We start from the raw sequence: 15573 nt of genomic DNA, 5'->3' as shown, positions 1-15573 counted from the left end.
CAGATCGAGAACTGCAACAATCCCATCGGACTGTGACAATTCCTCTGTATTGTTGAGGATGCGTGTCTCCGTGAGGAAGACAGAAAAACGGGTGGGTTACACAGGGGAATTGGGAAGACCGTTTCAATGTTCAAAAGAAAACACACACACACACACACACACACACAAATAAATTAAAAAAAAAAAAAATGGGCCTCAGCGGGTCTAAGTGTGGGAGAGAAACATCCCGACCGGCGCTCGCTTTCCATAAAGTCCCCACCCCCTCCTCTGGCTTCTCCATTTTCAGGCATCCTTCACCAGGCACCGGTCCTCTCTGCCTCCAGGCGGGGAGGCGTTCCCGGCTCGGGGAGACCCTGGGCATCCCGAGCTGCGGGTTGCCGGGCGTGTCCCCACCCTTCCGCCCGCGTCTTTGGGGCTCAGCCTGGTGGTCCAGGTCGCATTCCGGGGCCCGGCGTGCCGGAGGCCAGCGGTGGGCGACGCCCGGCCCCTGGGTGCGCTCCGCCCGCCGCTGGTGCGCTCCGGGGTCCCCGCGCCCGCGCCGCGCCGGCGCCTCTGCCGGCCGCCGGGGGTTATGAATGGGCGCAGCGGAAGCCCCGCCCCACCCGGACGTGACGCCCGGCCAATGGCAGCGCGGGCTGCGTGGATGGATGAGGTCAGCGCTGTCGTGTCGGGAATGGAATGTGTAAGTGTAACATTCAGAACCGGGTAACATTCGGCGACCGAACGCGGCGGTCGGCAGCGGTAGCGCGCGGGGCCTGCGAAGCGCCGCTCGGGGCCGGCACTGCCCGCGGGGAGGACGCGCCGCCGCCGCCGCCCGGCGTCGCCTCGTGCAGCCGGCCGGGCCGCCGCGCGCCCGGGGAGCCGGCCCCGTGAGCGCAGGAGTAAACACCGGCGGAGTGTGGGAGCCGCTGCAGAAGGGAATAAAGAGACATGCAGGGATTTGTGAGGTTACGGCGCCCCAGCTGCAAGATGCACTAGCCGGCTGAAGCCGGGGCGGGTTGACTTGTTGGAACCGTAGTGCTCTGCACGGGAGTGTGGATGAGTTGAAGTTGCTTTCCCCGGGCTCGTTCTCCACGCCGCCGAGAGGAATCCGAGCGGCGAGGCAGGCACTTCGTCTTGCCATTGATTGGGTATCGGGAGCTTTTTCTTCACCGCTCTCTTTCTTTTCCTCCGTCTTGTTGCATGCAAGAAAATTACAGTCCGCTGCTCGCCCGCCCTGGGTGCGAGACCTTCTGCCCGGCTCTCTCCCGTGCATTGTGCAGCCCAAAGATGAAAGACCGAAGGGGAGAAAGTTAAAGAAATCGCCCACATGCGCTGGATCAGTCCACGGCTTGGGGAAAGGCATCCAGAGAAGGTGGGAGCGGAGAGTTTGAAGTCTTTACAGGCGGGAAGATGGCGGACTGGAGCTGAAAGTGTTGATTGGGAAACTTGGGTGATTCTTGTGTTTATTTACAATCCTCTTGACCCAGGCAGGACACATGCAGGCCAAAAAACGCTATTTCATCCTGCTCTCAGCTGGCTCTTGTCTCGCCCTTTTGTTTTATTTTGGAGGCGTGCAGTTTAGGGCATCGAGGAGCCACAGCCGGAGAGAAGAGCACAGTGGTCGGAATGGCTTGCACCAGCCCAGTCCGGATCATTTCTGGCCCCGCTTCCCGGACGCTCTGCGCCCCTTCTTTCCTTGGGATCAATTGGAAAACGAGGATTCCAGCGTGCACATTTCCCCCCGGCAGAAGCGAGACGCCAACTCGAGCATCTACAAAGGCAAGAAGTGCCGCATGGAGTCCTGCTTCGATTTCACCCTTTGCAAGAAAAACGGCTTCAAAGTCTACGTCTACCCGCAGCAGAAAGGGGAGAAAATCGCCGAAAGTTACCAAAACATTCTAGCGGCCATCGAGGGCTCCAGGTTCTACACCTCGGACCCCAGCCAGGCGTGCCTCTTTGTCCTGAGTCTGGATACTTTAGACAGAGACCAGTTATCACCTCAGTATGTGCACAATTTGAGATCCAAAGTGCAGAGTCTCCACTTGTGGAACAATGGTAGGAATCATTTAATTTTTAATTTATATTCTGGCACTTGGCCTGACTACACCGAGGACGTGGGGTTTGACATCGGCCAGGCGATGCTGGCCAAAGCCAGCATCAGTACTGAAAACTTCCGACCCAACTTTGATGTTTCTATTCCCCTCTTTTCTAAGGATCATCCCAGGACAGGAGGGGAGAGGGGTTTTTTGAAATTTAACACCATCCCTCCTCTCAGGAAGTACATGCTGGTCTTCAAGGGGAAGAGGTACCTGACAGGGATAGGATCAGACACCAGGAATGCCTTATATCACGTCCATAACGGGGAGGACGTCTTGCTCCTCACCACTTGCAAGCATGGCAAAGACTGGCAGAAGCACAAGGATTCTCGCTGTGACAAAGACAACACCGAGTACGAGAAGTAAGTAAGGGCAGCCGCCCGCCCTTCCCTGCGAGGCTCAGCCCTGGGCCCTGGATGCCGGAGTCCAGGTGTGAGGTTGCGGGGAGGGCAGGGGGGGGGGATGCCGGGTGGAGACGGAGAAACCTTCAGATCTGTTGCTTCCTGTTTTGAGCCTGGGACCCAGCAGCTTCTCAGGCAAACACGACTGCAGTCCAGTCAAGGAAGGTGATACTTTGAAAACCCTTCAGGACCCGTGCGTGTGTCTTCCGTGCATTTTATGGGGTTCTGATCCGAGTTTGGAAACTGTGCTTCGCTGAGGGGGTGCGAGAGAGTGTTTGTGAGGTGTCTGGAGACCCAGAAAGACACTGATGCTATCCAAGTCCGCAGACACTCGCCTCTATGCTGGTTTTTTCTTTTTTTCCCTCATGAATATGGGTACCTGTTCTCCGTGGAGTTTGCCAGGCTTAAATTTTCATCTTTTTTCCCCCTAAGCTTTAGATTCTTTCTAGCTGGAGGAATATTTAAATTTTAGCTACCCAACTTGTGACTGCTTCTTACTTCCTCCACAGCATTGATATTTATTAAAGGCAGAGTGTAAGTTGGTTAAGGCCTGTGGGTTTGAATGTATTCATCATTTATTTTTTCATTCATTCATTCATTCATTCATTCATTTGTATAAGCCCTGTCTTCTATGGAGAAACTTTAAAATCTGGGCCTCAGGCCCACTGTGGTAAACTACCCTTGCTAATTTAGATTTCCCATTCTTCTTTGTCTTTATCTATTTGCATCTAAATGTAGACTGTTACTCTTTGAATGGGCTTGAGATGCCTCCTTAGCCTCTGAGGAGGGGAGAGTTTTGTCTAGTTGCTAAGTAACTGAGTTGGATACTTTGTGGCCCCTTTCAGTCTAACTTTTCCTTGTCTTTAACAGTAGCTGACACACAGGATTTCAGGTCAAAGTTAGAATCCACAAATCTGCTTTAAACCGAGGCTAGCAGGTCAGTTTCCTGATAGCTGAGGTCAGTGCCCCAGACTCCTACTTGTGTCTGGCCGGGAAAGAGTTAGTGAGCTCCTATGGTGCATTTCCACTTTACGCCAGTTAAAAAACCAGAGCAGCCTTGTGCTTCCCAGGGAAGGAAGGGGAAACCTCTCAGCTGAGTGTCCAAGAGGAACTGGCAGAGGTTGGCCGATTGTGCAATTGATTCATGAAATGCAGAATAGGGGAAATGATTCCCAAACCTGATTGGATCAGGAAGGGGTAGGGTGGGAAAGGGGCCCTGAAATGAAAGATTTGATTGTTGTCCACCTATTCCCCTCCTCTCTCTTGTCTTCGTGGGGGTGATTGCAAGGGAAATTAAAGTCCTCCCAGACTTGATCATAGAGAATGAGGGTGGGAGGAAGTATCAAGTACTTGGATTCTGCTTCTGAACCCCTAGGACCCTTTCCGTTTCAAGCGTAGGAAAAGCCTGCGGCTAGGATCAATTATGAATCTATATTTTCCTCTTTCGCAGGGAAGTTATGTGTGAATATCAAGTGTTGTTGTAATGGACTGACATTTTTCCCCCCACAAAATACTCTTAAACTATGGTCAGAAATAAACTGCTTGGTTTAAAGGACATCTACTTTGATATATTCTGGGGGTGCTTATAAGAAAGCAGTGCCTTCTAGGAATTTCTTTGGCTGGTGTGTGGTACAGTAACATGATAAGATAGGCTTGATCTTTGGATGTCTTCTGAAAGACTCTCACCACATTTTATAGAAAGATCATGATGTTCTTCATTCTGGAAGAGAGCAGAGCAGAGGAGCTTGCCCCTTAGGAAAATTGACATGCATTTGGGAAATATCCTGAGTCCCAGACCTCCAGTCACTTCTTCGTGGTGGTCTTTTCCCCATAGTAAATGTCAGTTCTTTACATTTTCTGTGGAAAGCTTGCTTTCGCTTTCTAGAGAGCAGGGATGAAGAAAGGTGTGGCTGACTGACTGGCTTCCTTGCCACTTTGTTTTGCTAGTTGAATGTAATTAATTTTTCACCTCTCTGTGATTGGGCCAAAAAAATCTGACGTCTTCCACCTGTTCTTGATTTATGTTTAATGACCACCTGGGTCAGGGCCTTGAGATCATACCTCTTTGGAAATGTGGCATTTAGAAAGGAAGCCAGTTTGCTTTTTCTCCTGAGCAGGGTTTTCCTTGGGTTTCTGTTCCCTTTTAGACTCCTTCCAGCCCCTAACTTCACTTAATAGGATGGGTTAGTAGTGTAGAACACTTGCCCTCACCAGCCCCGAATTCCTAAAGTTTTAACTCCTTACCCGTCTTGGATTATCAGAATTGTTACTTGCAGATATTATATTTTGCAGATATTTGCTTTTGACTTTGGGATACACAGGAATAAAACCAGAATGCAGGAATCTGGAAGCAACGTGTGGCATAGTAGATAGATGATACATAGATACTATAGTCTGAAATAAGAATAACTGATGTGCTCCTTACACAGGGGGCATGCAAAACCCATCAGCCCCACTGAGGCTAACCCCACCAGGCCTTTGAAGAGGAGGAGATACTGAAGTCAGGTCTGTGGAAGTGGTCCTTGAAGGTTTGGCTTCTTACATGGACTCAATCAATCTCTTGAGTTGATTTCTACCTGGGGGTTTAGGCTGTTTCCAGGATGCTCTAGACATTCACTTGGTAACAAGCCGTAAAGACGGGATCAATTTTCATCTGCTTCTCTTCTTCATTAGCAAGTGCCTATGAAAAGGTTTCAGTTTAATTTGCTTCTGCAAGCAACCTCATACAAGTTTGCTTTGGACACCGTATCTGTTAATTAGATTGGCACCTTGGTCGTGAAGGCTAGTAGAATATAAGCAGATGCTTCAGCTCCAAAACCAGTTGCCTTTAGTGATGGTATGTGATGCTGGACATTTAAAGTCAGATGGTTGAGGATTCCTGTCCCACTTGTGATTTTGTGAAAAATCACACATTCATCACACCAGCATAGACCACCTCTATCGAGTGAATGGGAATATTTTAGTGCTAGGAAAAAAAAATTAGTTCCTGTAAACTTTGATCCAAGATAATGTTAAACATCAGGGTTTTTTTTTTTTTTTTTTTTTTTTTTTATGATGCACCTAATTTTTACCAGTTACAGTTCTTTTTAGTTTTTTGAGACAAGGTTTCTCTGTGTTGTGCCCCAGCTGTCCTGGAACTTGCTCTGTAGACCAGGCTTCGATCTACTTGAGCTCAGGGATCCACTGTCTCTGCTTCCCAAGTGATGGGATTAATACAAGCATCACCACCCTTGGCTTTCAGTTGCATATCCTAACAAGTGTCAGTGACACTGAAGTAAGTCTTTGCTGGAATTTGGTGATCTAGAGTGAGGCCTTGCAGAAATGCTCTCCATTCTAATCCTTTGGGCTTCTCAGGCATCCTTACTATGTCTTTGCATGAAGGTCACAGTTTAGATCCCTTTGAAGGTCATTATTGGGGAACTTCAAGTTTGGCAGAAGGAAGAGAAGGTAATGAGAGGTGGCATCCACTTTTGACCTTCCCTCCCCATGATTGTTTTCAAGCAGTTTTGCTGAGAACAGTCAAAAGACTGTGCAGATAGTGTTCGCTAAATACTCTACTGGTATTTAAAAACAAGAGCACTTATTTAGTGCGTGTGTGCATACACACATATGGAGGTCAGAGGACAACTTTGAGCCAGTCATCCTCTTTCGGTGAGCTCTGGGAATCTGAGTGCACCACCTTAGGCTTGAGACAAGTGCCCTTCCCTACCAAGTCCCCTCATCAGCCCCAGCTAGGTCATGTTTATGGTGGGTGATCAGTTAGCTTCTAGCACTCTCCTTTCTTAGGAGTAGAAAGTAAAGGATGGCAAATTTTAGAGACCAGTCAGAACTCTGATGACTATTAGGAGTAGTTCTAGAATGGCCTTTGGGAGTTTTCATTGGTCAGCACGGCACTCTTCCATTTCTAATTGCAAACACTTTGGCAACGCTCAGCCCTCAGGACATCTGAGTTGGTGCTGGTGGTTGGTATTTCTGTAACTTGATGAAAACTTTCCAAGGGTCACTGGAAGGTGATGAAAAAGAAAAAATCAAGGCATGTACAGTTTGTCCTATAGCTTAGAGGACTGATGGCACTCTTTAAAAGGACCTCCTCAGAGTCCTGCTGTGGGGTTCCTATTTTCTCTTTATTGTTAATTATGGTGCTTGTGTCCCAGAAAGGGCTTATCTAGTTCTTCTTTTTAAAGTTTTATTTTATTTTATTGAGACTTTCTGTTTGGCCTTCAGAATTTAGGGAACAGATCAAATTGACCAAACAAGCTGATTTCAGATACCATTGCAGAGGAAGGGAGATATGCTTAAGACAAGTCATCACCCAAAAGGGCTTTTCTATCTTTCCTCCATTGTCCTCAAGTGGCTTGATAGACACTTGGAGCAAGTTCCTGGTGATCCAGGCAGGCCTAACTTTTCTTTGTCTTCCTCCTCCCAAGTGAAAGGTAGGAACTGTGAGTCACAGACTTCAGATGCAAAATATGAGCATCTTTCTCCCTACAGTTGTATGAGGGTACAAAGTGTTTCTAAAATAAACCACAGATTAGGAATAAAATAATAGTCCTGTGCCAAGCTAGGAAGTTGACAAGTATGTGCTGACAGAGAAGCGATGCCCCCTCCCCTCAAGTTCCTTTCCCTCTCTGAACCTGATTTCTGCACAGACCATCCAAAAGCCACAAGGAATTAAGGTTGAGGGAGTGTTATCGATACCTGGAGGGATATTTGCATTTTATTTGAGTCCAGAGTAGGAAGTGTTGAATGGTGTCTGTTACCAGGTCTAAAAGATTTTACTACAGTTAATGACAAGCTGCTAAGATATAGCCATGTCCACGTGAGTGGAGACCACCTTTGATCCTCCTGACACCAGTTCAGTGGTACAGAATTGGTATTACATCATATCCCGGAGGATCTACTGTCACAGAACAGGGTTCTGGAAAACTCTATCAGAGACTTTGTGTCAATGCCATGCCAAAGGTTTTGGTGGGTAACACCTGGCCCGCCTTGCTCACAGCCACCTTGCCATGTATCTTGTTAGTGTATCATACCAGCGTGTAAGCTGAAGCCAAAGGTGCTGAGGGATCTTGTCCAAGGCTTCCTAGCTTGTAAGTGGCAGAACTTGGGCTGTAGCCCAGGCTTGCTGGCTCCCAGTTCTCTGTCTTCTCACCATGGCCTGCTACTCCTTCCGGACAATCGTCAGTTCAGTGCCTGAGGTCAGGCGACATGGTCATTGGATTCTGCCGTCTTCAGACATAAACACAGGAACGCCTCTTCCATCGAGTGTAATAACTAACTGTTTTCACTTAAGATCTCCTCTACATCAGTCAACTTCAAACTTTACTACCCTCCTTCCAAGCTGGAAGAATGCCTATTACTTGACTTTACCTTTCTTAGCTCATGGAAACCTTTTCAGCAAGTGAATTGTGTATTCATTTCTCACATTAGAATGTGGGTGAAGAGGGGAGGCAAGCAATCTCGGTATTATATCTGATGAACTAATGTTCTTGTAACCAGGGCCTTTAGATCCCGGAGCTGCATACTTTCAAGTCCTTCAAAGTGTTAGTACCCTGGAGAGTAAAATATCTACCCATTAGTTAGCAAGTGAGTCAGGTGTGTATATATCAGATGTTTCTCTTACTGTTTTGCGCGTGTTTCCCAAGGCATGGATTAGCTTGCACGTGTGGGAAAAGGACGTCAATTCTGACATCTAAACTTTGAACTCCTTGAAGGGAAGATTCATGAGCATTGCAATCTGGTCTGCATGGATTCCACTTTTCAGTCTGTGTTCGACTCTTCAAAGTGACCTTTGCTTTCACTGAAAAGTCCCTTGCCTGTGTGCTTTCGGTGATTATAAATAGACCCCCTGGGATGGGGACTAGAATGATAGTTTCCCCAGGTAGATGTGTGATCCAATAATGTAGAAAGACCCATTAGGAGGTTTTACTGGAACACCAGTTGCTCTCAGGGCCTAGAATAGTAGTGATTCTCAGCCTGTGGGGCCCGACCCCTTTGGGGGTTGAACAACCCTTTCACAGGGGTCACCTAAGACCACCAGAAAACACAGGTACTTACATTACGATTCATAATGGCACAACAAAAATCATGTTATGGTTGGGCGGTCACCACAACATGAGGAACTGTATTAAAGGGTCGCAGCATTAGGAAGGTTGAGAACCACTGATCTAGAAAGAACTTCTGGCTGGGCTGCAGCCCAGGAGTAGAGCTTGGTGGCTTAGCTCTTGCTTAACAATCTCAGGCATATATAATTCAGGGAAAAAAAAATTTTTTTTAAAGTAACACAAGTGGTGCTGTGGCTCAGTGAGCATGAGGAATGAGTCTGGATGACTAGTACCATATAAAAAGTCAAGTATGCATGGTTATAATTTCAGCCCTGGGGAGTTGGAGACCAGAGGATTCTTCGTGTTTACTGGTCACCCAGTCTAGTATAATTGGTGAGTTTTAGGGTCAGAAAATATGGTGGCGTGATTGAACAAGGTACCCCATAATGACACTGACCTCTGTCCTCCATAAGGCCTGTCCACACAGCTGCCGCACAGGTGTACAGGCACATGAGCACACGTGTTATGGAAGTTGTATACCAGCTTTCGTGAGTAGTGGGGGAGATACAGAATACAGCAAAGTGACATTGTGTTTCATTTCTTACCCCATCATGAGAGAGAGCTAGGCCACGTTCAAGTTTGACTTAGCCACCTAACTTTATATTTGTGTTGTTTTATCTCTGCATGTCCTGACACTTGGTCCAGCTATGTGAATTATTTAGTCAGTGGTAAATAAATCTTAACTTCATTGTTTGCCCAAGCTGCCCACGTGCTGAATCTGGAGCTACTGCTCTGGTACGCAACACAGCTCCCAGCCTCCTTCCATAGGCTGATCCCTCTGCTTCGGAAAATTGAAGTCAGAACTAAGCGTACTTTTGGACTTTCCCCCCTTAACATTATTTACGAGCATTTTACTGTCCTACATCAGTGATTTTGAAAGTGAAATTTTTGAAAGCACTCTTTTTTCTCCCTTTAATTCACAGCTGTATCATCATTTAACCATTTATATTTTCTTAGTTTGGAGGATGAATTTCCGTAGAGTGCCAGCTTCTTGACCAAGAAGGTCTCTTTTTTCAAAAACAGCAGAGGACTCCTGTGCCCATCCCCCAGCCCTCATCCCTCTATGGTGGTAGGTGTTTTTAAGGTGAGGGTGAGCACCCAGTTAGGGAAGTAGCCCTCATTAAATGACAGCTTAGATAAACATTGTAGGTGGTAATTGGTCCTGCAGGGGGTCTTTGAAGCTCCAGGCTCCGTTTCCTTTGAAGTTTTGTTTTGGCTCCAGCCAAAAACCTCTCTGGTCTCTTTACCGTGTTGGCAGCCCTAGACTTCTCTCACCAAAACAATGCTTGCTTTCTGGGGAATCTCAGGGTCTGTTGACCCTTCTTGGGAGAGATGTCTGTCTTCTAACATCTTGTTATCAGTCGAGACCTTTGCTTCTATTTTCCCTTTGATTGCAGACCCCATGATCCATGGGAAGTGAATCTGGACAGGTTCTTCACCCCTGGACCCCCAAATAAGGAATTCTTAAACCTAAGTTCCTTGTTCTAAGCGTCTTTAAAACCAAGGACGTGCACACACACAAACACACACAAACACACCAAGAGTCAACAGTTTATGTCTTTATTTTCAGGCCACCTTTATAGGTTTGAAGCAATACAGATTTTCGTTTTCCTTTGTACATTTTCGTCTTACGTGAAGCTGTAGAAAGTGGAGCCTGGGATTCTGAGCCAGGGAATCACTGACTCACAAGAATTCCCAGACTAGGTTTTTAACTTCTCAGCCTTAGTTTTTGTATCTAGAAACAGAGATCAGATTACTAGCTTTACAGGGTCATGAAGAGGATCAAAAGAGGTGGTGTGTATGTGAATGTACCTTGTAAATGCTAATGTGCTCTCTAGGGTGGTGATGTTATTAAAACCATCTTCATGGTCTAGGCAACTATATAGTGGCTCAGTTAGTTTCATAACTTGGCTCTTTTTTAACCGTGCCCCTGAAATAACTCTGCTCATTTCTTCCCTGAAACTGAATTCCCAGGGAATTGGGCTTAGGTGCTCTGGTGCCTAATCATTGCTCTGTGGGACGTAGAAGACCTGTGTGGGGTCTTTAGGTTGGAGGTGGCAGGTGGCAGGGGAAGAGGGTGGCCTCTGAGGTAGTCCTGCATTCCCTTGACCCCGTATCCTTTGCGACCCCTTCCTTGAGAATGAGGGTTATGTCCCTTTGGCATCTGCCATTACCAGCCGAGGGTGACATGTGGAGCGCCACCTTGTATGAATGTGACTGAGCCACTTAGCTGTCTCCTTGAGCTGGCTCAGCAGATCCTTAGGCTGCCGTGACAAACACAGACTCTCTCAGGCCACCTTTAGTCACAGGATTTCTTGTAAGGGGACCGAAGCCGCTCTGCTAAGTTCTCGGGATGCAATAGTACATGTGGACAGGGTGCTTTGTTTCTGCTCTGGCCAGCCTTTCTGCTTCCCTGTGTCTGCCAACCATCACCGGTTAGTCTTTGTTCAAAGCTGTTGGGTGTCCAGGTCTGGCAGGAAACCAAGTCTGGTTGACTTTTCCAGTGATTGTTGGTGTGGTGGAGACCTGATCACATTGCCACTCTTGACTTAACAGTCTCTAACTTTTTGCAAATGGACTGTTTTTTGTTTTTGTTTTGGCAAAGATTATTTGAAGAATAAATGATTGCAAGACGTGATTATAAATGGACCCCCTGGGATAAGGACTGGAGTGATAGTTGGCCCACACACAGTAAATATGTAATCCAATAATATAGAAAGACCCACTGGGGAAATGCTGCTTCTGGGACACAGGACACCATTTGCTCTCAGGGCCTTGAGCTCTAGAACAGGTGGACATCCTTTTGCAGAGCACATCTTGAAGTCGTTTCCTGGAACAGGGGATTGTGGTTAGAGGAAGTTAGCTGTGGCAGGTACTGTTGAAGCCATATCCTGTTGGCACTTTTCTGTCTGAACCCAGTTGATGGCAGCAGCCACTGATATTTATGGAGATTCTTCTGTGTGCTGGTAATTGGGTTGCATCTTCTTATCTTTCGGAGCACTTTGCAGGAAAGTACCATTTGCTCAAATGAAGAAACAGAGGCAGAGACTCTTTAATTTGACCTACATAAGAGCACACAGACTGCAAAAATGAAGATGTTCCGACCTTCAAGCCTGTGCTCTCAACCATAGTACCTTAGTGTTTTTGAATAGTCCTCTCTGCCAGCAACAGGACCACACTCTTACCAATGGTTGCGTGTTTGACTGATGGGTAGAACGCCACCTGGGGTTTTCACCTAGAATTGATTTCATCAAGTTTAGAGAGAGAATTCTAACCATTTTGGCAATCTGATTTCTCAGCTATAGTAGATTTGAAGCAGTAAATTTAAAGACAAGAGTTAACTTCTTGCAATAGATCTGGGAAGATGGGACAGCAGACAAGACAAATCTAAGAAAGTAGGCCCAGGGGTTGGAACGCTCGGAAGCAGTTGCTTGGCAGTTTGTGAATAGCTGGCCCAGTGCTCAAGAGTGTGCCCTCCGCACTGCACAGCCATGGCTGTGCCTCTGAGTCCTGGGTAGTACCTTGCTTCTCACCCAGTAGAGCTTTGGTAAATATTTGATAAGCTGCAGCGTAGTTCAGTGTTGACTCCGAGGCATCATTTGTGTGTACTCTTCTTTAATAAAGTGGAAAAAACAGTCCATTTCTATTACTTAACATATGGGTGATAGAAAAATATTTGGCTGCTCTTAAGAAGATGCTGTCCTTTTGAAACATTGTCCATCAAGCTAACCTTAGCACCTTGTCTGTGTGCCCAAGGTGGGCATGAGGGATTGATATGTAGAAAAAAAAGGTACCCAGGAAGGGAGGTGGAGACCTCTAGTCTGTTTCCTAGAGTAATCCTTGGTAGGCATGTCGAGGTGCATGACACCCACACTCTTAGAGATGAGAACTGATGGGTGGAAGGGTAGAATGGATTCCATCATGTATCCAGTGAACATTCCAGCACCCAGAGAGCTCATGAAATCATCTGTGCAGTGTTGCTGTTGTAAAATATGATCACAGCACTACCCTGCCTGAACATGTCTCAGGGCTTCTCATTGGTAGCTGACACTTTATGGCTGCTGTCCCAGCTGGGCCTGCTTCCTCAACTTCATCCCATCTTCAAGTGAAAGCCACACCTCCTCTTCCTACTTCCTTTTCCAACAGCTTTCTGGAAAGCTGCCACCCCACTCTTTCTCAATTCTAGAGTCATTTACTGGACCCCTGGTCTGTGCTTTCTTAGAACATTTCATAGGTACTGTAGCTTTGGATTTCTGTTTATTTAACTATTTGTTTCTCTCTTTGTAGTAAATTATATGTATGCTGAAGGCAGGAGTCATGGATTCATTCATTAATGATTAGAAATCAAACTTTTAATTTAGTTTATTTTAATCAATATACACAAAACACACTTTCCTGCCTATCATATGCATACACTAGATATTCAGCAGTGACATGCAGCCTGCCCCACTGATGTCATGCAAATGATATCACATGTTAGAAGATGCCAGGTTCTTTGAAGAAAAGCAAGATCTTGCAAAGTATACTGGCCTCACAGTGTGGTTGTATACTAGGATCTCCTTGGAATTTCTGAGAATAGGTCTTGGCTCCAGCCAAGTCTCTCTAGGGATGAAGTTCCAGGTTTCTGCAAAGTTCAGCCGGTGTTTTGGGAGCCTAAAAGTGAGAATTAGACCAAGAGATGGTTTTGTGGTTTTTAAATATGGAGGGAAGAAAGCCTCCTTGGGAACATGGCTAGGGACTTTCTCACTGTAGTTTTGGGAAGCCCATGTGGAGGTCTGAAGACGACCTCAGGTCCTGTCTGCTTTGTTCCAGGCAGTGTGTCTCATTACTGCTTGTTGCCATGGACTTCAGGCTAGCTGGCTCTTGAGCTTCCAGCGGATCTCCCATCTCTACCCCCATCTCAGCACAGGATACCTGGTATTAGAGACATCTGTTACTGTGTCTGTCTATTTTATTTGTGTTCTGGAGATATGAGCCTAAGTCCTCATGCTTGCATGGCAAACCCTTTACCCAGCTAGCCATCTCCCCAGCCCGAGTGGAATCAACTAGAATAGGTTATTTTTGTCGAACTGCCTAGAATGTTGCCACTATTGACCATAGATTCAAAGTGTGAGGTCTGTTAGGTCTCACTCCCTTTGATTTATAGAATAGGCTTTCCAATCTCTCCTCCCAAGTTCATCTTGTTCTTTTGTTTTCAAATGGGAAATTTCTTCCAGTGTTTTTTTAGAGATACTTTCTCCTTTCCCCTTTTTGAAAACAACTGTTGTGTTGCTTTGAAAATTAGCAAAACCCAATTCAAAGAAACCAAGTGGGTTTGCTGCATACAAACCCAAGATATTTGTGAGGACTAAATGAAAACTTACAGGGTCCCCTTTATCATCTAATTTTAATGTCTCCAGATACTAGGAGTCCCTACCTTTAATTTTTTAAAATAAACTTTTATTATAAAAAACTTACAAATAGATAAAAACATACATCCAAATTAGCTAGACCCAAAGTCTGTACAACATATGAACTTACGTACAGTTAGAAATGGTGTTCAAAATGGAAGCTGTGGAGTTTGACATTAAATTTGACCCTTTCAGTATCAGATATGTTTTATGCAGTTATCCATCCCACGAGCTAAACAGTCCATACAGAATTATAACCAGAAAGAAAAGCAGCCGTCTATCCTGTGGCCTAACTTGTGTCCATCACCTCATTTGGGCCTTCTCATCTCCTCAGTTCAGCCTTCCTTGTTCCTGTTCCTTCATGTCATACTGGACCCATATGTCCATTTGTTTACAGATGGACCTATTTTACTGGTTACATTCTACCTGTGAGAGAACAGGCAGCTTATTCTTTCTGAGATTTCTTCCATCCCCCAAAGTGTGGTTGAATAAAAATTTTGGCGTCCTTTTTTTCACCCTTTCATCTAAGCTCTGTTAACTGGTACTTGAAGCATCGCTGCTGAGCACACAGTAACACAGTGCTTAATAAAGCTATCAGGCTTCTAATGAATTCATGTGGAGACTTTTCCTTCAATTAAAAAGCAAGGGAAGGGGGTGATAGGAAGGGTGTACTGTTATTTCTCCTGCCAGCGGCTTCCATTTCCTGCCGTGGCTCCTGAGTATCCAGGCTAGGCACGTTGTATGGCAGTGCTCAGGGTGTCTAGCTTGGATGATGCACTGCAGTGCATTTACCCAAATTCTTAGTAGGTCTTAAAAATTGACTTGTATTTGGTGATGATCATATGACACTTGATTAACTATGAATTATATTTTATGTTCTTCTAAAGGTTGCTAATGCTATTTTCCAAAATTATGGCTAACTCTGTATATCTGAAGTAATCGGAAAATCCAATCAGAGGGGAATCTGACACTAAAATGATTTTGCTTTGCTGAGAGGCAGAGAATATTTGTGTGTGTGTGAAAACACCATTTCTTATATGCTACAGGCACCTTTAAAATTCACCTTAAAAAGGTTACCTTTAAACAGGATGTTTTACGATGACTGCATTTTTTAAGTATGGTGCAATGTAGCAAACCTTTAAATATTGAGCAGTGGTCTTTTATTGATTCAAAGAGTAGAAATGTGCAAATTTTTTATATTTGAGTTGTAGAGTTATAGTACATTTTTTTTTTAAAAATGAGCAGTAGTTTATGTTAAGATAAAATTTAACTACCTCAGCGTTTAGTACAGGTAAAAGATTCCAGTAGTATTTTAGTGAATTTATTTTATGTGTTGCCGTGTCTAAGGAGAAACTCAAGTAAGGATAATAGAGGGCAGAAAGGATTAAATGCCAAAATAAATGATAGGTGTCAGTAAAGATAAGTGAAGAAATCATTACCTGTAAGATAAAGAAGCAGAAGTCGGAGAGGAGGGGGGGTGTGATGTGAGGAGCATTGTGATGGCAGCGTGTCTTCAGATGGCTGTTTCTTTTCCTCGAGTGTTCTTGTGACTTCTCTGGTGTCTGGTGGTGTCAGGTCTGCACATAGTATCTGTCTGTCT

The 15573-nt window shown here is 45.5% G+C and overlaps 1 protein-coding gene across 1 annotated transcript in view; it reads left to right on the top strand.

Moving 5' to 3' along the window:
• Nucleotides 1-650: 650 nt before the first annotated feature.
• Ext1 (exostosin glycosyltransferase 1) overlaps nucleotides 651-15573 on the top strand; it is a 288694-nt gene continuing 273771 nt past the window's right edge. Inside the window, exon 1 of the mRNA XM_036208729.1 lies at nucleotides 651-2440. Coding sequence (XP_036064622.1) covers nucleotides 1479-2440 — 962 coding nt within the window. The 5' untranslated portion in view covers nucleotides 651-1478. The remainder of the gene's footprint in view (nucleotides 2441-15573) is intronic.

This window comes from Onychomys torridus, chromosome 16, assembly GCF_903995425.1.
Source record: "Onychomys torridus chromosome 16, mOncTor1.1, whole genome shotgun sequence".
Taxonomy (NCBI): domain Eukaryota; kingdom Metazoa; phylum Chordata; class Mammalia; order Rodentia; family Cricetidae; genus Onychomys; species Onychomys torridus.
Note: the sequence above shows the minus strand (reverse complement) of the source record. Positions and strands in the feature narration are given on the sequence as shown.